The sequence below is a fragment of the Peromyscus leucopus genome, chromosome 3 (assembly GCF_004664715.2).
Source record: "Peromyscus leucopus breed LL Stock chromosome 3, UCI_PerLeu_2.1, whole genome shotgun sequence".
Taxonomy (NCBI): domain Eukaryota; kingdom Metazoa; phylum Chordata; class Mammalia; order Rodentia; family Cricetidae; genus Peromyscus; species Peromyscus leucopus.
This window is the reverse complement of record NC_051065.1, coordinates 67,087,844-67,112,315: the sequence shown is the minus strand read 5'-3', so window position 1 is coordinate 67,112,315 and position 24,472 is coordinate 67,087,844. Positions and strand designations below refer to the sequence as shown.

Genomic DNA, 24,472 nt, shown 5'->3' with positions numbered 1-24,472 from the left:
GCCTGGATGATTCTGTGTGGTACTAGGGATCAAACTGAGGGAGGGCCTCGTGCATGCTGGGCAAGCACTCACCCCTGAGCTATGTCCCCAGCTAAATATCCTTTTCTTCTAGGTGCCTGTGTTTCCCCGTCAATCCCGTGGATGCTGGGTTTGCAGCCTGGGCTGTACTTCCTCTCCTCACTCTCAAGGGGGCACTCTCCTCTGCATTTCACTACCCTCTTTAAGACTGTCCTAAAGATGCCTGGTTTCTTCGGCTATGTTTAGAATCGTGGGCTGATGTTATAATGCTCAGTTAGAACCACTGGACTCTTGTGGGAGCCCACAACGGCTATCAAGTGAGACCTTACACAGGGTCAGAGAATCTGGGCTTGCTTTACCCAGCCCCGCTGCATAATGGGATGATTTGGCCAGGGGTGTGGCTACCAGGTCTTTGGAAGGGTCTACACTTGTCGGTACTTTGTGCTTTGATCTTGCAAGGGCGGAGGTCTTTTGCCTCTCCCCTTGGCATATTATAAAAAGCTCTTTTGAATAAAGGATGAGGCAGCTAGGTATTGACCCAGGGCCCTCTGGAAAGCTGGACTCAGACAGACTCCCACAGACTCTCAACTGGTTTTTGTCTGGGTTCATGTTAATGTCCTGTTGCAGACTGGAGAAGTGGCTTATTTCTCTCCTAACATTTAGAAGAGTTCACTATAAATCGCAAGTTGAAAGTTGCCCATGATTATAGTGGCCAGGACTTTCTGTGGTTAGTGTTTTAGTTAAAACTCCTTCCTCATCTCTAGTAATGCTTAATGTCATATGTCTGCTGGTGGAGAAATTTTAAGTGCACACTTTGTTTTTATAATGTGCTTTCTTCATAAATTTGATTTGTTGTTGTTATTTTGTTTTGAGACAGAATCTCTCTATATAGCCCTGGCTGTCCTGGAACTCACTATGTAGCCCAGGCTACCTACCTCAGCCTCCTGTGGGATTGCAGGCACTGGATAGTGTATGCTACTTTGCCTGGCATATGGTGTGATCTGTTTAGTGAATCTCTTTTGGCTGGACCTCTAGGCCCTTCCTAAAGGTTCAAGCTAAGTCTTTGATCATATCTCAACTTTCCCTAAGGAAATGATATAAACCGAAAGGAAATGATATAAACTCTCTTTGTGGGAGACCACACCTTTGTGAGAGGATTGGGTAAGGTACCACCCTGGCAGTCATAAGGTGGGTGTGCCAGGTGACAGAGTCAGGAACATGATGCTGATCATGTCCCCAGGTGTTAATCTATGTGCAGAACTAGCATTTTTAAAAGTTGAGGGTTGCCTCTATGATCTGGATAACTTAATGAAAAGATGTAAATAACTGCTGGGCAGTGGTGGCGCACAACTTTAATCCCAGCACTTGGGAGGCAGAACCAGGCAGGTCTACAGAGTGAGATCCAGGACAGGCACCAAGGCCACACAGAAACCCTGTCTCGAAAAACAAAACAAAATAAAAGATGTAAATAACCAAGCTCATCTTTCTCAACAGGCTCTCGAACACACAAAGGCATGTGCTACTTCCTTAGCACCATCTTGTACTGCGTGCACTCGTGCATGCAGATGTGCACACCTTTGCATGCAGAGGAGAGAGAAGTCCTTTGGGTGTCCTGCTGTGTCATTTGCCTTATTTGCATGTGACTGGATAGGCTGACTTGCCAGTCATCTTCCATGATCCATCTGTGTCCACCCCCACAATGCTAGGGTAACAGACAGTTGTGGCTATAATCAGCTTTTATGTGGGTGTTGGGGATTCAAACTCGGGTCTTCAGGTGCCTTATCCAGCACAGCTCCAAGGACACACAGGCACATGGACAGAAAAGCTGGGCTTGGCTGGATTGGATCTCTGATGGGGAAGCTGTAGTACCTTGAAAGCTCAGCATGTGTTTATTATATACAGTTGAGCAGGGAGGCAGGATTATTGCATACAGCTGAACAATGAGTTGGGGTTATTGTGTACAGAGAACAAGGAGGCAGGATATTATATACAGCTGAACAAAGCAGGTCTAGCTAATCATGGTAGGAGCATTCTCTGTGGAGGAGCAGTGCAGTCTTCAGGCCTTAAATATCTGGCGGGGGGAAGGCGGGGAGAAAGCGATGCTGGTCATTTTCTTCACACACCATCAACATCCACACACAGACCGGAGGAAAGCTTTAGCATGACCTGAGCCTCATGGGGGTAGGAGAGCGATATGGTTCAGAAGCTATGATCCTTGACATGGCTGTGCCCATGTCCCTGTGTCAGCAACACGTTTGCTCAGGACTTGACACACTCAAGGCTTTCTCTACACTCAGGCTTATGCATTTTATCCACCGAGCCATCTCCCCAGCCCAGCTGCATCATTTTAAGACAGCAATGTGTTCTCTCTGGTTTTGCTTGCTTGCTTGCTTTCTCTTTCTGTCTGTCTCCTTCCTTCCTTCCTTCCTTCCTTCCTTCCTTCCTTCCTTCCTTCCTTCCTTCCTTCCTTCCTTCCTTCCTCCCTCCCTCCCTCCCTCCCTTCCTATTTTTTTAAATAGGGTTTCTCTGTGTAACAGCCCTGGTCCTAAAACTCCTTTTGTAGACTATGCTGGCCTTAAACTCGCAGAGATCTGCAGCCTCTGCCTCCCATGTGTTGGAATTAAAGGTGTGCGCCACTATACCTGGCAGTTTTGCCTCTTATGAGTTCCAAAACTTCTACATTTTGTGATTTTCACAGCCAATTTTATTGATAGTAACTAATTTCTAAATATCCTTTGTAGTGGTTTTTCTGATTAAAAATGAGATTTCATTGTACATCTATAATTATTACAGTGAAAGCACAAATTTAGATCAAAATGTAAATGTTATGCATTTTGTGGCTTCACAAATATAATTTACTGAATCTATCTTTTTTTTTCCAGACAGTGTTTCTCTGTGTAGCCCTGACTGTCCTGGAACTCACTCTGTAGACCAGATTGGCCTCGAACTCATAGAGATCCGCCTGCCTCTGCCTCTTGAGAGCTGAGATTAAAGGTGTATGCCACCACCGCCCAGCTCATTTACTGAATCTTTAAAGGGAGAAGAGGAGAAATAATTTCTGGAAAAGCGATGATTTGATGACTATATGTCACAGCAGTAGAGTCTTGCCTGTTTGGGGACAATGAACCGTTTGGCTATGATTTCCCATATAAGCTTGAAACAATATTCAGGCGGGATAAGCATGAACATACACCAAGTTTGATCGAAGCAGAACAAACTAAAAATTGATAGGAGTATTCATGTTGTAAATTAAACATGCTTGCTCTACTTAACAATACCTGTAGACTCATAATAATCGCTTGGGTCTCTAGGTCTTACAGAGAAGGCGTAGTCCATTGTTCACTGTTACAGAAGTTTAAAGAGCTAATTCGTAATCACACAGAGCAAAAAGAGAGGTATAATCGGGGTGTAACAGTGTTGAGTGTAGCCGGAAGAACAGATCCTCTTTGGACTTGGATTGTCCTTGGCACAGCTGGAGTGGCAGCTTGTAACCTCCACAGAGAGCCACTAGGTGGTGGCCTGAAGAGGCACACTGCATGACCCTGTGCACATGGCATGGCTTATCTGAAGTGGGGGCGGGCTTTCACTTGGGAGGCTGGGGCGGGAGGATAGCTGTGCTTTTCCCACCTCAGACTTGGTCACCACTGAAGGTCCCATCCACATCTGGGGTGGCTCTTCCCATTTCAGCTAACCGAAAAGCAAAAGCTCTCTCAAGTGTGTCCCTGTGAGTGATTTCTTGTCTCATAGGTGATTTTAGATCTTGTCACGTTGACAATCACTGCATTGTGACCATGAACCCTGCCCATGGAGTGAGATGTGAGAAGTTCCTCCTGTGGCATCATGTCATTGCTCAGAGAATCCCCAATCTTGAACAGTTTGGATTTTTGGACTCAGGACTTTTGAAATCTATAACTTGCCCACATATTATTACCGGGATGTGGGTTACTGGGCTTGAGGGAGTAGATTGGCTCCAGAATGCCCAGAGGTGGTCCCTGACCCTGATACACATGTGCTGTGTGCATTTCAAATCCAAATACTTCTGCCTTTATTTCCTAACTTACAAAATGATGGTTGTGAGGGTTAAAGGAGATCATGCTTTTGTGTGTGTCTGTATTTCTTACACCTTCTGTCAGCTCTATCCCTAGATGGAAATATCAAATATGCAAACTAACATTTGAATTAGAAATTATCAGTATGAAAACATGATATGGGGTGGGGATTTAGCTCAATGGTAGAGCGCTTGCTAGAAGGCCCTGGGTTCGGTCCTCAGCTCTGAAAGAAAAAAAAAAAAAGACAAAATAACAAGAAAACATATGTTTCTGCTCTCTGTCTCTCTCTCTCAGCTGGGATCAAGCCAGTAAGGATGAACTCTTCCATGGTCAGATTGTGGACTCTGCACTGTTGCTGACCAGAGGAGATGAGTGTGTCATGTAGATTGCAGATGGGAACTAGAAACACACACACAGTACTTGAAATACTATAAATGAAAGCAAGAGGTGGAGTGCTTGCCTTCACAAGTCCGACTGTAGTACTTGCCCCTCCCCTCCAGAAACAGAAAGCAAAACTGCTCTCAAATGGAATTTTATCCAGAAGTTGTAGGAGTCAACAGGAAGAGGCAGTTTCACTGACCAAATGTGAGATAAATTGAGCATCAGAAAGAATTAATGAGATCAATTAATACACAGAATACTTGAGTCTGACTTTATAACCGTGCTAAAAACATTTGGTCTCTTTAGAAAACAGCAGAGCAGGGCTCATCCTGAAAGGTGCAGGGGTGTCCACGGACTCCTGAAGGTGGAGGTGGAGACGTATTTGTTTGAGGCTGGTTTGTTTTGGAGGGGATTTCAAGAAGTCACGGGTGAGTGAGCAGAGTGAACGAAGTGAGTTCGGAAGGCAGTTCCAGGGTGCACTTTATCAAATGTATTGTAAGGAAACCGTACTCGAGATTATCCAGCTGCCTCCCAGCTTCACCCATCTGAAAGACTGGGCAGGCAGGGTCAAGCCACAGGTGACCTTCACATGGCTCCCCCCCCCCCATTCCTTGCCGGTGAAAATTGGAGACTAATCTCTTTAAAAAATGAATATTGAGATTGAATTTAGGGCCGCCACATGATAGAGAAGCAGATTGATTAAACAAACAAAACAACAAAAAAACAGGGCCTCTCTATGTAGCCATGGCTGATTTAAATTTGCAGAGATTGCCTTCCTCTGCTTCCTGAGTATTGCAGTTAAAGGAACATGCTATCACACCCAGTCCTGCAGATTATTCTAAAGAGTTTCAGTTTTCCCAATGTTTCCGAGCTTTCAGGTCTCTTGAGAAAGCACTGAGCTCTAAAAATCAATAAAAAGGGTATATGTGAATTTCTGGAGTGAGGTGAGATAACTTAGTGTGCGTGGCTGCAGTGACCTCAGAGGTGAGAGAGGCATGTGATAAAAGGCATGCACCATCCCTTGTGGCAAGGAAAGAGTTAAACATTACATTTATCCTGATTCTTCTGTATTTCCTGCTCTTCAGACGATTCTAGCCTTTGAGGGAAAGGGCTTGATAATGTAGACCAGGCTGTTTAGAATTCACTGTGTAGACCAGGCTGACCTCTTAACATGTGGTGATCCTCCTCCTTCTTACTCCTGAGATTCTAGGTATGGCCACCATACCCTGCTGGTAATTCTTGATGGGAGAATTCCAGCTCAGCCCTATGGGTGGCTTGGCAGAGCGAGAAAATCGTGGATTCAACTTGAATAAAATAATGACTATAGGTAATGACCACAGTATAGAAAGGCAGCTGGAGAGCTAGGCATGTGGAGGCACACCTGGGATCCCAGCAGTTAGGAGACTGAGGTGGGATCAAGGGTTCCAGGCCAGGCTGGATGTGGTGGCTCACGCCTTTAATCCCAGCACTCAGGAGGCAGAAATAGGAAGAGCTCAGCTTGAGGCTAGCCTGGTCTACATTTCGAGTTCCAGGACAGCCAGGTCTACAGAGAGACACCTTATCTCAAAAAACTGAAAAGAAAAAGAGAGAGGGTATGTGAGTTTTAGGTCAGCCTGAGCTACTGAACAAGATCCGTTTTCAGAGGTAGACCGTACTAGTATGTGGATTTGAATAAACAACAAACCAATACTGAACACCCTGGGGGGCACTGCTCCTTTTGGCTAGACAAGCAACAGTAAAAAGCACATCAAGCCTTTGGGTCTGTCATTTTATATGGGACAGAAAATTGGCAAAATCCAGGCACTGGCAAACTGGTAAGTGAAGAGAGAGACGTGAAATGTGGACTCATGAGGGTCGTCAGAAGGGAGCCAGATGCAGTATGTGGATCTTACTTGTGTAACGTGGGTCAACCACTTGTTAAAGTTTTTAATTTAGGAAAACTTGAGCTCTAGAAGTTTAATGTTGGCTTTTACTAATGTAAAACATCCTTATTACGTTTATCAGTGTGTACACAAGTGTACCATGGAGCACATGTGAGGATCAGAAGACATCTGTGAGAGTCGGGCCTCTCCTCCTGGGACTCGGGAATCAGATGCAGGTTGTCAGTTTCCCCACCCGCCAGGCGGGTTGAGTCCTCGATTTGAGAAGAGCATTTTCTCCGGAGTAATCTGGAGAGGCTGGGAATGGAGATTGGATGGGCAGGTCTCACAGGCTGGCTTTGAACTCTCCATGTAGCTGAGGATGATCCTGAGCAGGATCCTTCTGCTTCTGCCTCCTGGGTGTTGGAATTCCAGGCCTGAGCCCACTGCATTCAACTGTTTAAAGTCTTCTTTTGTTGGCTTGCTTGATTTTTTTTCTTCCCCTCTTACCTGCCCCTCCCCTTCCCATGAGGTTCCGGGTCTTAGTCTAATCCTGGTTGATCTGAATTTGAGCTGAATCTCCTTCCTCAGCTGAGATCGCAAGCATGAGCAACCATGCTTGATAGTCTAATGCCTTTATTTATTTAGTGTTTTGTTTTTGTTTTGTTTGTTTTTAAGACAGGGTCTCTATGTAGCTCTGGCTGACCTAGATAGAATTCACTATGTTGACCCAGGCTGGCTTTGAACTCAGAGATCTGCTTGCCTCTGTGTCCCAAATGCTGGGACAAGAGATGTGCCACCACGCCCAGCCTAAACCATTCTTAGAGACCCCTGTATTTATAAGTAAGTCATGAGACGGATACTGTTTAAGGCTGATGACTACCCTAGGGAGGAAGAGTAGGAACAAGTGTGTGGGGGTCAGCGCCAGCTGCCTTTGTCTTTTTTGGGGGGAGGGTAAGGGTTGCAGATGGGGTCTTGCTGTGTAGACTGGTTCTGAACTCCCATCTTCCTGCCTTTTCCTCCCCAGGGCTGGGGTTACAGGAGTGCCCCACTTGAATTGTTTTGTTTCTCGGTAATTTGGGGAGTCTATGGGTGTTTCATGCTATCCTTGTATGTCACACTGAATTTAGTAAATGGTTATTGATGTTGGACAGAGGGGAAGCCATAGGCAAAATCTAGAATCAGAAAGCATTTATGACCTGGGACTGTGCCAAGAAAATGAAAGGCATCTTAAGACCTCCATGTGAACATACCAACTGGAGGGGGCGTTCTGAGCAACGGGAGTGAACAGCCAGTGGGTCTCACCAACCGGAGCCTCGCTAGTCGGCCCTGCGCAGCGCTCGCTCGGGTTGCGCTTCTGTTGCATCCGGCCCTTGTCTAAGAGTTGTTTACACTATTGCAGCAGGATCCACCTGATGGGGCTTGGAGGAGGCGGGGTGTAGAAGGAAACGTGATCCAGGTCAGACTTGACCACTGAAGCCGGGAATGGAAGTATGGAGCCTCAGCTTACTAGTTTTCCTGCTTTTGCGTCAGTTGCTGTTTTTGTTTTGGTTTGTTGTTTGAAATTTAAGGTCTGATTGTTTGCTAGTCTTAAAGACCTAATTTTGACTGGGCTTACGTTTAGAAGCTCTCAGCATATGCAGCCGACACCTCTTGACAGTATGTTCTTGGTGATTTTCTTTGGCTTCCTTCATTCTCGTGGTTGAAGTTTAGCATAGTCTGCAGCCTCCTCCTCGTTTGTCTTAGAGTGTTTCTCCAGAGCAGTGTGTGTGTCGGCCATGTTTGTTCGGGACAGGTGCAGTAACAAGACACTGAATGTTGGGTGCTTGGGTTCTGGACGTCTTCCTTCTTTGCTTAGGGGCTTTCTGACAACATAGTGACAGACAGCATCATCTTTAGAGAGACTGAGAACTTTTCTGCTTGCTCTTTTGGCCCCTGACCACCAAGGCACAGTAGTATTTGTCAGGCCAGGAATACCCTCCTCTTCCTCCTTTTCATTTATTTATTTTCCAGGCAGGGTTTCTCTGTATAGCTCTGGCTGTCCTGGAACTCACTCTGTAGACCAGGCTGGCCTCAAACTCACAGAGATCCACCTGTCTCTGCCTCTGGAGTGCTGGGATTAAAGGCGTGTGCCACCAAGCGCTCTCTCTCTCTCTCTCTCTCTCTCTCTCTCTCTCTCTCTCTCAACAATAACCAAGTGGAGAACATTCAGACTGGCATCCTCAATTCATCCCCTGTGGGGCGTTTACCCACCACCTCCACAGTTCCCCAGAGTCTTCTTGAGTGCAATCAGCAGGAAATATTAGATAAAAGGATTTATAGCGGAGAATCTTGCGGAGATAAACAGATAGAAAATAAAGGATAGCCTCGAGAGGGCCTGGAACCTTTTCCAACGGGCCCGGACTGTCTCTGGCCCAGGGTTTTTATAGAGACGCCAAGGGGTGGAGCAAAAGACCTCCTCCCCCAGCACAGCCAAGTACAGACCATCTCAGACACCTGCACTCAGGCCTGTGGTCCTGATCATCCTCTATTCGGACCTGCTGGGTAAAACCACGAGGAACCCGAGAATGGGCTCCCACAATCCCCGAATAGACTTGCGCTTCCTCTCTCCTGTTCTCCTTGGTCTATAACAAGAATGAGCCTTATCAACAGCTGGCACACTCTGCTTCATGGGAAAACCTTGTTCATCATTCCCACCACTGATCCCAACACATAACCCTTCCATGGTTCACCCAGAGCATCAGCAGCTACTTCCATGGCCATGTGCTTCTCATAGAACGCATAGAGTTACAAAGTTTGTGTTCATCATCCACTTCAGTGAGTTCCTCACAGCCTGTGGTATCTTGACACAGCCAGCTACCCAGGAGTCATCGTGAAAAAGAACTTGGTGTCAATCTGAAAATTTACAAAAAATCATATCAGTTAACTAAAGATCTTGAAGGTGCTCTTTAGAATTTCTGAGTCTCCTTGTTCTATGATTAAACTTGCTTTTTAAAAAATACATTGCTTATTGAATTTTCATTTCAGTATATGAATATTTTCCCCCAGTTCGAGGGATGGAGCCAGGGCCTTGGACATGCTGAGTATGTGCCCTGTAGTGTAGTGAGTCCCTTCCCTTCCCAGCTCCGTATAAGTATGTGTTCTAAAAACCCATTTTCCCCCTCAGGGGAGAAATCTCTTAAATTTATAAATAGGTTGTGTTGAAAGTTGGGTTTTGTTTTTCAATAATTTGTGTACTTAAATAATTAAGTGGTTTTCTAGTTTCCATTCTTGTACTAAGTGTGGTGATTTTTTTTCCTTTCTGCATAAGATTTAAGAAACTCAACAGAAATGCCAATTGTTAATATCATGTTAATATCATGCTTTCTTCTTGTTTTGGAGTTTCTGTTGTTGTTTTGAAATCTAGCCCAGGCTGGTCTGAAAAATGTCCTGTGTGTAGTCCAGGCTGGCCTCAAATTTTCTACACCTCCTGCTTTTGTTTCCTGCCTGGGATTACAGGCACATTGGCTTTTCTTTCCCTTCTATTAAAAACATATAAGCTTAAACCTGTTGAGTACTTAGCTGGGGCCAAGCACTGTTCTATACTCCCAAGATAACCCTGTTATCCCATATCTTATGTATGTGAGATATATGTGTGTGGTAGTTTGAAAGAAAATGGCCCCCAAAGGGAGTGGCACTATTAGGAGGTGTGGCCTTGTTGGAGGAAGTTGTCATGGTGGGGGCGGGCTTTAGGTCTCTCTGGCTCAAGCTTCCCTCAGTGTGACTGTCAGTTGACTTCCTGCTGCCTTCTGGTTAGGATGTAACACTCACAGCTATAGCACCATGTCTGCCTGCATGCCTCCATGCTTCCCACCATGATGATAATGGAGTGAGCCTCTGAAACTAAGTGAGCCCCCAATTAAATGTTTTATTTATAAGAGTTGCCATGGTCATAGTGTCTCGTCATAGCAATAAAAACCTTAACTAAGAAATGATGAAATTTTGGAGGAAATGAAACAGTATTTAGCTTATATTGGAACTGAACTGTTACATACATGCACGTATGTATTCAAGTGTCCCCCAGGCTCTAGGCTTCCAATTCCACATGTAGGCAAGTCTGACCTTGAACTCCTGACCTTCCAGAGTACTTGGATTACACGTGTGTATCACCACGCTTAGCAGAAACTGCCTATAAACATCAATGTTTACTTGATTCCTAAGCATTTAGAATCAACCTAGATATGATGTCATGTGGTTGAAATATAGTGCACCCTAATAAACTTATCTGGGGGTCAGAGAACAGAACAGCCACTAGATAGACATAGAGGTTAGGCAGTGATAGCACACATCTTTAATCCTAGCATTCCAGAGGCAGAGTCTCTGTGAGTTCAAGTCCACACCAAGTCAGCCAGGCATGGTGACACACACCTTTAATCCCAGCACTTGAGATCTCATGCTTTGCTTGGGAAAGACACATGCCTTTAATCCCAGGAAGTTATGGTAGGAAGCAGAAAGGTATATAAGGCGTGAGGATCAGGAACTAGAGGCTTTTTAGCTTTTAGGCTTTTAGCAGCAGTTCAGCTGAGATCCATTCGGATGAGGACTCAGAGGCTTCCAGTTTGAGGAAACAGGATCAGTAGAGAAGTTAAAGTGAGGTTAGCTGTGGCTTGTTCTGTTTCTCTGACCTTTCAGAATTCACCCCAATACCTGGCTCCTGAGTTTTTTGTTTGTTTGTTTGTTTGTTTTGTTTTTAGTAAGACCATTTAAGATTCGTGTTACAATGTTATTCTAGGCGATGGCCAGGAGACAGACGCCGGAGTGTAGGTTGGGTTGTCTCTCCAGTGCTCTCTTGACTATGATGGTATTTCTCTGCTGCCTGAGTATGGTTGGCACCCTTGGTTGATTAGGAAGCTGGACAGTCATTTAGGAAATGATTATTCCAGAGGGACATTTAATCAGTAAACGAGTGTTGTGTGCTTTTTGTTTGTTTGTTTGTTTTTTCAAGACAGGGTTTCTCTGTGTAGCTTTAGTGCCTGTCCTGGATCTTGCTCTGTAGACCAGGCTGGCCTCGAACTCACGGAGATCAACCTGGCTCTGTCTCTGAGTGCTGGGATTAAAGGTGTGTGCCACCACCGCCAGGTGAGCTGTGTGCATTTTTAAACATCCTTGGGAACATGGCTGATTCTCAAAGAAGATTACCCTAAAAAATTTTCTTGGACATTTGGTTTTATAGTGTGAGTATATGCACGTTTACACATTGACTTTTGGGAAATTTTTATGGAGATATCCACTCCCACAGTGAGTCTAGAGTAGGTGGAGACTCAGCCTCTTCAGTGTGCTTCCAACCCTGTCAGATGCTTGAGTAAAACAGGTTCACATCTGCATATTGTCTCCTTAGTTACTCAGGGTAAATAGTTACAGTGTGAGTGAAGCAGTATAGAGCATAGCCAAAACATATTAGACAACTTACTAGTGTGTGTGTGTGTGTGTTCCCGTGCTCGTTAGTGTACACACGTGCACTCACTCAATTTGTGTGACTGCAGGTGTTTGCACGTGGGGTTGAGGACAACTTTGAACGCTTGTTCCTGCCTTCCATCTTGTTTGAGACAGAGCATCTCTGCTGTTCTCTGCTGTCTAGAGCAGGCTAGCTGGAGCACAGACAGTTTCCTGTCTTGTCAGAGGACATTTCTGGGATCTCTAATATGAGCTACTGTGCTTGGCTTTACTTAGGTTCTAGGGATTTGAACTCTAGGTCCCCATGTGTAAGGCAGGCACTTTACTCATTGACCCATCTTCTAGCCTTTGGGTGTATTTTTAATCCTTTTATAGAAAAGTAATATCAATGTGATTGTGAGCTGTGATGATGGTGGTGGTGGTGGTGGTGGTGGTGGTGGTGGTCTTTGAGTCTGAATCTGGCTTTGTAGCCCAGGATAACATTGGGTTCCTGATCTTCCCATTTTAGCCTCCTGAGTGCTTGGGACTATGTGCCTTCTTCACATTCCTGACACAGGGGTTACTCTTGAACAAAGCATCATTTCCTCTGTATATTCAACTTAGATGGTGCTCAGATGTTTTTTTCTTAACTTTCTCCCTGGCGATTTGCTGTTTTACTATGTCAAGAGAGTTACAGAATTCGTTTCCCTTCTCCTGCTCCATGTAGACTGTGAGTGGGGAGTCTGATTTGAGTTCATGTTTCCTTTGGTGTCTTTGAGTAGTCAGCAGCTATGACATTTATTCTACTGCTCGGTGGGAAAGGAAAGAGGTAAATAACTCACAAGAGGCTACTCCAAACATTACAGGCTGTGAAACTTCAAAATCATAGACTCTTTGATGGGGAAAAGGAAGTTCACTGTGGTTCTGATTTTTGCAAGTTGAACAATTGAATTACTTTATTATTATTATTTTTAATTATGTGTAAGTACATGCACATGAGTCCAGGTACCCATAGAGGCTCTGGGCTGCAGTTAGAGTTACAGGTGGTTTATAAGCCACTGGATAGAGCTGCTGGGTCCTCTGAAGAGCAGTGTATGATCTTACATGCAGAGCCATCTCTCCAGCCCCTGAATTACTTTCTTTTTGTCAAACTGAGTTGCTAGGTTATTCTCACTGTTTGTTTTTACCAAGGCACATATCACTGTGCTCCAAGTCTGGCCCAACCTCAAAAATCCTCCTGCTTCAGTGTCCCTGTGGAATATTCTAGTGTGCACCACCGTGCCAGGCAATGCTGGTTTTAGCAGCTGGAGGCTGATTGGTGTCCGATGCCTGTAGGGCAGTCTCACAGTCTGTCATGCCCCCCCTCCAGCCCTCACACACCACACGGGTGGTTCAGGTGGGGAATATTTGAACAAAGGTGAGGATTCCTCGGGTTTTCTCTGTTGTGGATTGCTTAGCCTGAAACCTACTAACTTGTTTATTTTTGATTCAAGTTTTACATTGAAGCTAGGCTGGCCTCAATCACAATAATCCTCCTGCCTCACCCTCCCAAGTGCTGGCTTTATCATCATTATTATTAGTGTGTATGTGTTCATGTGAATGAATGTGAGGTCAAAGCTAAGTATCTTTCTCAATCTTTTTTGTTTGTTTGTTTGTTTGAGACAAGGTCTCACTATGTAGCCGTGGCTGGTCTAGAACTCACTATGTAGCCTTGGCTTTGAACTCACAGAGCCTTCTTTGCCTCCTGAATGCTGCTGTTAAAGGCATGCACCACTGTGCTCAGCTTCTTAAAAGGATGCAAAAGATAGAGGTCAAGTCTTGATGTTTGTGTACAAGTACTTTACCGACTCAGCCACCTCCATAGTCCTAGGATGTCTTTATTTTTTATTTTGTTACGTTTTATAAAATGTTTGACAAGTAATTTATACACTTTACCTGTTTGCACAATTTGATAGACTTTACTCCAGCATCCTCATAGGCCCTAGGAGATCTTTAAATGCATGGGATTGCTAAAGAAACTATTTCAAAATGCAGTTCACAAAGCCTAGTGTGCTTGTTCAAGTCTGCTCAGGCAAGAGGATTGCCGCAAGTTCCAGGCCAGCCTGGGATACAGAGCAGGGGACCCTGTCTCCAGAAAAGAAAACCAAACCCGTACAGTTAACAAAGTGTAATAATATGTGCTTTTCAGTCTAATCGTGGGGGGCTGGGGAATGGATCTCTGTTGACAGTGCTTTCCACATGTCTGAGGCCCTGGGTCCAATGCCCAGCACTGCATGAGCTATGATGGCACACAGCTGTAAGCTCATTGCTCAAAAGGTAAAGGCGGGAGCCTCGGGTTCAAGGTCATTCTAGGCTGCTCTGCATGAGACCTCATGGGTTTGCATGTGTGCACACATTCACGCTTGTGTGTGTATGTATAAGTTTTGGCAACATAGTAAATTTCACAGCACTGAATACAGATGATATTGAAAAGACTACTACACCTTTTGTGGCATGAAAATGCCTGATTTTTGTTGATTTGAGAGTTACAGGTACTGTGGCTTATTACCACACTCATGATGGAGAATGTGTTGTTGTTATAGTCAGGAAGTAGTGAAAGTGTGTGAGTTCCCTGTTTCCTCCAGTTGCAAGTTCCCTGAAAGCTATCGTGAGCCCCTTGGCTGTGATCTCAGAACAAAAACATCTGGACTAAGGCTCTGTTTGTGCCCTGGGAGGCTTATGTTGAGGCTCAGATGCTAAACATAGTCATCAGAACAAATTTACTTTGTCTGTTTTAGCGGTTTATGAAGTATCAATCATTTAACAATGCCAAGTTCAAGTGTTTCAGGGTACACCTTGGGGTTAGTTTGTCCTCTGCATGGGCCACATTTCCTCATTACATTTTGGTGTATAGTTAAATTAAAATCATATTTTAAGTATTTCGTAAGCTTCCATGTTGGCTACTGGTGTGTTTTGCTGTTTTATGTTTTGTTCCTTAAAACGTTTTAATTCTTCTGCAGGATTCGGAAACTTCAGATACGAAATATCCCGCCCCACTTACAATGGGAGGTAAGACCTTCTACATTCTAAGCTAAGATCTCAGGTTCGGAGTCCAGTGTTTGCTTTCCCCAAGGTTTTTCCTTCAGCTCTCTGGTGTTCTAGAACCTAATTCTTTTCTCCTATGGTTGTGGTATGGACTTTTCTTTGTAGAACTAAACCCCTTAAAGCTCTGGTCTTTGAAATATTTTCTAAGATGCCCAATAGTTGAGGGTAATGACCTTTCTTACTCAACTTTATCCGGACAGTGTCCTGTCAATCTGAGTTACTGCCCATTAAAATAAAATAGGACATTCCTTCCTTGGCAGAATTTTTAAAAATACCTGCTACTTAATACTTGATTGAAAAATGTGGTTCTGCTTCTTTTGGCTTAGCTAGTGGCTCTGCAGTGATTGCATGTCAACAGAAACTCCGTAGCACAGTTGGCCGGCCCGTGTCAGCAATTTCCACGGCATCATGGCGGTGTCATGGTGAGAATTGGAGACACCGATAGTTGAAGAGGTCAAAGCAAGTGATTAACTCTTCCAGACTATGAACTCTGGAGATTAAAAAAGAAAATCTTATTATTATGTTTGCTTTGTGTGTCTGTACACTTACATGTGGAGGTCAGAGGACCGTTCGGGAGTTGGTTCTCTTCCACCCAGGGAACCCAGGGATTGAACTCAGGTCTTGAGGCTTGACTGCCGCATCACCCTTGTGGATTGAGCCGTCGTCTTACTGGCTTCCTGAAAGGTTTTTAATCTTGCCTTGAAGCTTTGCAAGGGAACTGCTCCCTGCCTGTATCATTAGAACATAAATATCAAGAGCGGCTTGTTTTGTGGTTTCAGATTAGGTTTCTAAGTGAATTTGCTGCGTCATTAAACCAGAGCTCCTATTAAAATGCAAAGTGTGATTTCCAGGTTTCCTTGGCAGTGAGCTGAGGGAAGTTGTTGAGTCTTGACTCCCCAAGGTCCCCGCTTGGTATCAAATCCTTTGTGCTTAGACTATTTCATGCAATGCTGTCTTGTTACATAGCTGTTGTGTTTGATCTTGGAAAGGGTGGCTAGTTCTTTAATATATTCTAAATGTTTTTGTTACCTAATAAAAAGAACTTTGTGGGTTGAATGGTGACTTCAGAGATTTTAGATTTTAGAGATGTTTTAGAGTAATATTTGTTTAGGAAATTAATTAGATTGAGGGGTGGGTCTCAAACTGCCCGTTTTAAGATGAGCCTTATTAAATATGGCGTCATCAGCTATCTGCTCAGGAATCACATCTAGTGTGATATGGCTGTCAGTGAGAGAGTCAAATACAGCAACCAAAAATGGGCAAGTGAACGCTTAATGGGCAAGTGTCCTATCTGCTGGGCTAGCGGCACAGTTTCGTTGAGATCGTATGGCTTGTCGTGATGCTTTTCTTACTTGTATTTTCCCCTTGTTCTGAGTAAGATCTAATTAATAAGGCAATCCTTTATTTGCCCTAAGTTTTCCTTCATAATTAATTTTCTCTCCCCTCCCCCCACCCTTGCTTCCGTCCCTCCGTCGCTGCCCTCCTTTGGCAAGGTCTTGCTGTGTAGTTCAGGCTGGCTTTAGACTTAGACCTTCAGCCTTCTGAGTCCTAGGATTACAGCCTGGGCCACCGCTTCTGGTCTCTTTTTAAAGGGGCAAAAGAAATTAAAGAGAGAATGTGGAAGAACTAGAATTTAGAATCTTTTCAGCTCTGATTCCCTCTGAAACTTTTTTTGACATTGATTAACACAAATATTTCCCACCCCCTTTGGAAAGGGTGGTCTTGCTGTGTAACCTTGACTGACCTCAAACTTACACAGTCCTCCTGCCTCAGCCTCCTGAGCTCTGGAATTCCTGGCATGTATCAGCGTTCATGATTAAAAACCAGATTGATCAGGCTTGCTAAGAGTAGGGTGGGCAGGCAGTTCCTTTTTCTGAGGACTTGGGGAGCACCTCCTGCCTTCCGGGAAAGGGCACTCGTGCATCTTTGTCTGTGCACCCTGGGTGTGCCAGCCGCCTTGTGCCAAGCCTTACTGTAGACAGTGATAATTGTGCGCTTTCAGTCCAGATTCCATTATAATGGGAGGATTAGACTTGGAGTCCACTGATTAATCTTAGGATCACAGAGAGTGGAACAGCCAGACATTATGTGACTCATGATTTGATGAAGGAAATGCATTGCACAGACAAAATATTCCTGCCTGAAAAAGACATTTGACTACATACATCTGTTTTCATTAATGTTTGCAGGAACTGTGGATAATGGAGTGTAAGATCCAGTGGTAATCAAGCCTGGGGTATGAGCTGTTTCACAGCATAGACAACGCTGGTTTTTTTTTTTTTTTTTTTTTTTGACAACCAGTGGCCTGATAAAAGGAAGGAGATTGCTAGAACATGACTTGTGCACATGCCTGTAGTGAGCTGTGAGCAGTGTGCAAGCCCAGTGGAACAGCCTACAGGAAGCATGGCAGCTTGTAGGGAGACTTAAATTGTAGCCTAGCACAATGACTTTATTTCTGAACAGGGTTTTACATACATACGTGCATACATATGCGTGCGCACAGATGCACGTGTGCGTGTACACACACACACACACAGCATGGCATGCATGCGGCAGTTGGAGCCTGTTTTCCCCTTCTACCACGTAGTCCCAGGGACTTGACTCAGGTTGTCAGCTTGGCAGCACGTGCCTTTACCCACTGAGCCATCTTGCCAACCCTGAACACACTTTAAACATATCTGAGACTCATTTTCCTCATTTCTGACTGGAGATGATTACAGCAGCCACCCCACTCATTTACTTTGCACATTAGAAAGACTCACACCTGCGGAGCACTCCCCAGCACTGGGGAGGCAGAGCTCTGTGAGTTTGAGATCAGCCTGGTCTACATAGTGAGTTCCAGGACAGCCAGAGCTACATAGTGAGACCCTGCCTCAGAAGAAGAAAAAAATTCACCCTACAGTGGCCCTAGAGACAGTGCTTGTTCTGTGAGCATCCTGTTATCACATATGCGTGGGACAAAACAAACTCCTCGCTTCTCAGCCTGGGTTAAGGTCCCACAGTGCACACACTAGGCCTTCGCCAGGGCATTTGAACGTGGAGAATCACGTGGGATCCTGAGAGAGAGGCTGAAGAGCGAAAGTGACTGAGGGGAGCAGCATTCAGATCGTAGGAACCTGCAGGGAGAGTCAGAGAAGCTGAGGCTGGGCTCTCTGAGCGGTGCAAGCTCTCGACTGCTGCTTGAGTCTTGTTCCCGGAGGCCCACAGCCATCCAAGGCTCAAGCCAACTGCTGAAATGGGGACAGGACCAGAGGGAGTTCATCCCACAGCCTCCCTCTGCCTGGCCGTCCTCTCTGTGGTAGAAGCTCACAGGGAGGAGGTTGCGGAAAGGGATTTCTTGGAGTTCCCAGAGTCCCAAAGAGAAAGTTCCCTGCTGAAGTGCTAACCTGGAAACATGTGACTGCCTGCATTCGACCGCTTGTGAACCGGGTCTGACTTCTCCACAGAGTCAGCATGATGGCCACGCTGGTCACGGCGCTGTGCGCTGGTTTGTAGGCGCTGTCCTGAGTTGTTAGCATCTCAATGAACACCATCCCGTGGGACTCCTGTCACCTCGCTCCTCTTCCAACCAAGAGAGAAGCAGCAGCTTCCTCTCAGATGCCTTGGGTAGCATCCGTTCGTACTGTGTGTCCAAGGGGCTTTTGTGGTTTCTGGCGATTCGTTTTTGATGATGTAAATAAAGCATTATGAACACCAGGGTGGGAGATTGTTCCACAACGTTCGTGTCTGTGGCAGATAAAGATATAAGAAAACAGCTTTTGGAGGATCGAGTGTTGGAGCACTAGGAAAGCCTTCTCCCACGTGTAGGATGCACATGGAAGTAGAGTCCTCTCGCCCGTCCTCACCTCCTCGGCAAAGAGAATGCCGTGAGGTCCAGGTATGCCCTTCTTAGATGGTCGGCCAGGGAACTGACCTGAAACACCATACTTCATCCTTTTCTTTCACTGTGCTCTTTCTCAAGGTGATTCCACCTGTTAGATTTAAGGAAGATTTGTATGTGGGATTAATTTCCATTGTCTTAGGAAAGAACTTCTGTGAGGACTTTGTGATTGTCTGGCAGTTGCTCTCTGATCGGAAGAATCAGAATCCCTAGCTGCATTCATGAAATGCAGAAGGAAACCCATAAGCCCCTGACCGTGGAAGTGAAGTGGTCCTAGAATAAAGAGCAGTTTAGGGTCTTCTGTGGGGAAGTGGAGGGCGGTGTTTCCAGAGTGGCTTGGAAACAGAGCTGAGCCAGAGTTAGTCATCTGTATCTTAAGGCTCCCTGTGCTGAGGACCCGGCCCTGCCCATGGCTGCGGTGACTAGAGTTGGCCAAGGCAAAGGGTAGCGTATGTAGTCTGACACACAGGGAATGTGTGCTCTATTCATTCCGTTATTTACTTAAATCACTTGGATTTTGTTCGTGTGTGTGTGTGTCTGTGTCTGTGTCTGTGTCTGTGTGTCTGTGTGTTCATGTGCGTGTCATTGCTCATGACTGGATGCTCATGGCTGGAGGACACCTTGAGGGAGTCTGTTCTCTCACCATGCCAGGCTTGGCAGCAAATGCCCTTACCTGCTGAATTAGCTTGCTGACCTAAGAATATGTACTTGAAAATCACAGTCTCACTTATAAAACGAAATATGCCAGGCAGTGGTGGCACATGCCTTTAATCCCAGCACTTGGGAGGCAGAGGCAGGTGGATCTCTGTGAGTTTGAGAACAGCCTGGTCTACAGAGTGAGTCCCAGGACAGACAGTGTTGTTACACAGAGAAACCCTGTCTCAAACAAACACCACCACCACCAAACAACAAAACCCCCAACCCATAATATCTTTTAGCTTTACTTCAAAACCTGGGTGTCTGACTACCCTCCCCCCCCCCAACTTAATTGCTCTGGGAAGATGAACATCTTAGGAAGAAGTCCTTAAGAAGCTTCCATATCATAAGGTCCATTTTTTTTTTCCAGTTCGTTGTCTGGTGTGGTTGGTTAAGTGGAAACCGTTTCCTGGGCTGAGCAGTGGGGTAAAGTGAGGGCCAGGCGTCTGAGTCGCTGGCCGATCAGCCTTGCTGTTAGGCATAGAAATCAAGTGACCAGTGCACTACAGCAAGAAAGATGAGGGGATCGGGTGGAGACTGAAACATAAAATGCTGGTGTAATTCCTCCCCTGTCCCACACAGTTGTCTTAATGATTTTCCCTTATGAGCGTGGATGAGTTTAGGGAGAACATTGCAGGACTCTTTCAAGGGAGACCCCTAATTGCCCTAACAGAATGTTTTATTTAGCATTTCTGCTGGGCTCATTGTCCCTGGAACCAGGCTCCTGGGGACCAGTGCCGAGGAGGCCATTTTAGAACCACGAGAACACACAGGCTTCCGTCTCCATCGCCACAGTTCGGTCTCCACGTTTTGGGTCCAGCTGCTTACCCACTTAGTTGTTTCATCTGAAGCTGGGCATGGTGGCTTACGGCTGTGATTTCAGCCCCTGGGAGGCTGAGGCAGGAGGAGTCCGGTGAGGGCTGGGATTAAAGGCCACCACTGCCGGGCTTGGGTTGTTTTCTCTCTGCATGGCTGCTCTGGGGATGATCAGTCTCTTACATCATTAGAACTGATCTGGTGATCGGTGTGTCCGTGGAGGGGTGGATTCCAGGCCCTGTGGCTGGTGCACGTTTCCTTCAGGAATTTATGATTCCATTTTCCATTGCCCTATGATGCCCGGCTGTCTGTTCTCTGGTGGCAGGGGCTGCTGCTGCTTTGAGATGTCACTTTAAAATCCCCATAACTTACTTATTTTATTATAAAAATATTAAATGTAAAAGTAGACTAATACAGTGGAGTCCAGTTTCACCATTATCAATATATGCTTGGCTGGTTTTGTTTTGTGTACACATGTGACCTCTTTACTCTTTTTAGGTTATTTTATATCACACCATCATTAGATATTTCAGTTGGGATCACCAGAGCTTCCATAGTACAAATCTAAACAAGAACTTCTGCCTCAGCTGGCCTTGTCCTTCTGGAGGCTGGAAGCCTGGAGGCCAGGGTGCCTGAAGGGTTGTCAGTTCCCAGGGCTGTGAGGGAAGGAGCTGTTGAAGTCTCCTCACTCTGTGCTAGTTCTTAGCTTGTGGCAGCAAAACTCCCCTTCACATGGTGTTCCCGCTGTGTTCTGGCTCCAGACCCCACTTTATAAAGAGGCGGTAGCTTTGGGTTAAGATACTCCGTCCAAGCCTCTTGTAACTGTACTACCTCTGCAAAGGCTCGTGAAGTAAGGTCATATTCTGAGAAACTGCAAATTAGGACTCAGTCATACAAAGTTTGGTGGGGAGAAGGTATCGTTGAGTTAAAAAAAAAAAAGGCTCTTTAAATTTTCACCGATAAGACTCAGCAGGTAAAGGCACCTGCTGCTAAGCCTGACAACCTCAGTTCAGTCCCCGGCTCCCCATCATGGAAGGAGAGAATAGACTACCCTTCACGCTGCCTTCTGGTCTCCACAAGTACTTCATGGTGTGTGAGCACCCATGTGATACACGCACAGTAAACAAATGCACGAGCAGATACGTAAGTAAATGACTGAAAACCTGATGTTGAATTAGAGGCTATGAAATACCAGAAGCATCTTTAAAAGGTTGATGCACTCCTCTGAGGGCTGCAGTTTCTTTCCCAGTGTATCTGTGGATGTTAGTTTATACTGTAGCATTCACGGTCTCCCGTTGCTGAATGTGTCCACGTGTGGTCACTTTGACGCATTCCTATGACCCTCATGGAACTCGGATTACATACAGGTTCACCTTTTGCTAATTTGGACAGCACATGGTGTGTTTCTTTCATTAAGAGGCGGGTGGTGTCTGTCTCTGATGTGAATGGCATTGGTCCTTCCTAACATTCATTGTGGTGTGCTTCTGAGGTGGTCGCCTTCGGGTTCTACCATGTCTTTATTCCCTGATTGTGATGGGGTGAAGAGGAGCCTGTCTTCAGCAGTTACTTGATTACTTGGTTATTTGAGATAGTTTGAATAGAAAACACGAAACCGAGGCTCATCCCTCCCTCCTTTATTACGTACCTTTCTCAGAGCCAGTGTGTGTGTGTGTGTGTGTGTGTGTGTGTGTGTGTGTGTGTGTGTGTGCGCGCGCGCGCGCGCGCGCGCGCGCGCATAACTACAAACTCATGGGTTTGGGTATCTTCGGGCTTCAGGTTGGAGTCACTTTCTTCAGTGTTTGTACCCTGAAGTGAACGTGGTGACTTTTTCAGACCAGTGTTATTTTTATGCCACATCGGCACTAAGTTACCTCATTTTGTAGCACAAGGCCCAGGTTTATCATGCATGTTTTCTGTCCTAACTGCTTGGGAAATCAATGATCCATGGTGATCACCGTGGAGTCATTACCCTTTTGGGACCGAGCCCTCAGCCTTCCCAGGGTTACTATGCTGTGGAACATTTATGTCTTCAGTTACTGTAGGCTTAGCCTTGTTTTATTTTTCCCCTCTGTGTCATAGGGTGCTTTATCTTGTTGAGGAGTTTAATATTGCGAGTCCATCACACAGTTCTTGACTCCTCAGTTCTGGGGGTGCAGCTCAAGTCCTACTGCTTGCTGGGCAAGCGCTGTGCCACTGAGCTATGCCCTGAATTTTTCCCTCCCTCCCTCCCTCCCTCCCTCCCTCCCTCCCTCCCTCCCTCCCCCCTTCTTGTTCATTTTTGAGACAGGGTTTCTCTGTGTAGCCCTGACTGTCCTGGAACTCGCTCTGTAGCCCAGGCTGGCTTCCAACTCACAGAGATCCTCTTGCCTCTGCCTCCCGAGTGCTGGGATTAAAGGTATGTGCCACCACCGCCTGGCTATACCCTGATTTTTTAATGAAAAACTTTTTATTAGATTGAAGTGTGTGTGTATGTGTGTGTGTGTGTGTGTGTGTGTGTGTGTGTGTGTGTGTGTGTGTGTGTCTGGAAGGGATGCTGTGGCTGTGCACCTGTGGAGGCCAGAGACCAGCCTGTAGGATTTGATTTTCTTCTTTTACATGGGTGCCATGTCTCAAACTCAGGCCACCAGGCTTGGTGGCAAGTGTTTTTACCTAACAAAGCATCTCCAGCCTCAGTTTACAAAACAAGCAAATAAGCAATGATTTGGACAGGATCTCATGTATCACAGATAGGCCTCAAACTCTCTAGATATTCAAAACTGACCAGGAGTTCCTGGTTCTGTGCCTCTGCCTCCTGAGTGCTAGGATTACAGGCGTGTGCTGCCATACCTAGCGTGTGTTTGGAGGATCAAACTCGGTCTCATGCATGCTGTGCAAGTACTCTCCCAATGGAACTACAGCCCTCCCCCATGGTAAGTTTTTGAAGAAGCGTCTTTCCATCAACACAGTACCACTTTACATTCTTAATCAGTGATGGGCAAGTGTTCTCATTTCTCCATAGCCTTACCAGCAATTCTTTGCTGGTTTTTGGTTTTACTTTATTTTAATTTTTTTTTAAGAGTAGCTGCCTGAATGGGCAAACAGTCTTTTAAATTTTGCTTTCTAATTGTTTGCATGTTAAGACATAATCTCACAGTGTGTGTAGCCTAGGCTGACTTTAGACCCTGAATCCTCCTGCCTCGTCCTCAAGGTGCTAGGATTGCAGAGTGTCCCACCACACCCAGCTCTGCCTTGCCTCCTTGTTCCTTCGTGCGTTTCCTAGGACGCCAGTGAAGTGAAACACTCTGCAGTCTTTGGTTAGCCTGTATGGCAGAGGTGGTGAGCCTTTCACTGTGAAGCAAGCGTCCGCTGTAGGTTCTCCTGGTGAAGTTGACGAGCGAGCTGTCTCCTGTTCCTGGTCTGCTGACAGTCCACACGAAGAGCGGACCTCACACTGGGTCTGCACTGCAAACTGGACAGACCGCACAGCGTGGTTTTAGGATGCTTCTTAGATAAACTACATGGTTTTTTCTTTTTCCCCTCCCTCCCTCCCTCCCCCCTCCCTCCCCCTCCCTCCCCCCTCCCTCCCTCCCTCCTCCCTCCCTCCACCCCACCCTCAGGCAAGTTCCTTCTGTAGCCCTGGCTAGTCTAGAACTCAGAGTTCTGTCTGTCGCCGAGCGAGCGCGCGCCGGGAGAGAAGATGCACCGTGCCTGCTGGACTGCTGCTCTTTGGTGGGGCAGGTTCCACTCTAGCCCAGGTGCCTGGAACTCATTTTGTCACTGGGCTGGCCTGGATCCTGTGCTCAACTTGCTGCCTCTGCTGCTCAACTGCTGATCAAGTCACACAGTAGGGCTGCTGTTTTCCTCCTCCCCCTCCTCCTCCCCTCTCCTCCTCCTCCCCCCCCCCCCCTTCCTCCTCCGTCTTGTTTTGTTTTTCCCTCAGTACTAGAGACTGAAGGTAGCTCCTCATAGGTGCCAGGCAGGCACTCTGCCACAGGCCCCCCATTGTTTTCAAATACTAAACCAGCCTTGCATTCCTGTCATTAAACTCTTATTTCATGATCTTATTCTAGTTCTTTAATCTATTGTTCCATTTAATTTGGTGACAATTTGTGTTGAAGACTTACTGTGTCTCTGTTCGTAAAGGATATTGGTCTATAGTTTTATATTTTTATTGTCTGGTTTTGTTATTGGGTAACATAGCTTCACTATGTTAGTGTCATGCTTATGTTTTCTCGAAGAGATGATGCTGAATTGGTGTAATCTTTTTCTTCTGGGGAGACGTTTATATTTTGTGTGTT

At 45.8% G+C, this 24,472-nt stretch overlaps 1 protein-coding gene across 1 annotated transcript in view; it reads left to right on the top strand.

Moving 5' to 3' along the window:
- Igf2bp3 (insulin like growth factor 2 mRNA binding protein 3) overlaps positions 1 to 24,472 on the top strand; it is a 134,380-nt gene that overhangs the window by 30,379 nt on the left and 79,529 nt on the right. Inside the window, exon 3 of the mRNA XM_028864217.2 lies at positions 14,719 to 14,767. Within this exon, the coding sequence (XP_028720050.2) occupies positions 14,719 to 14,767 (49 nt within the window). The remainder of the gene's footprint in view (positions 1 to 14,718; positions 14,768 to 24,472) is intronic.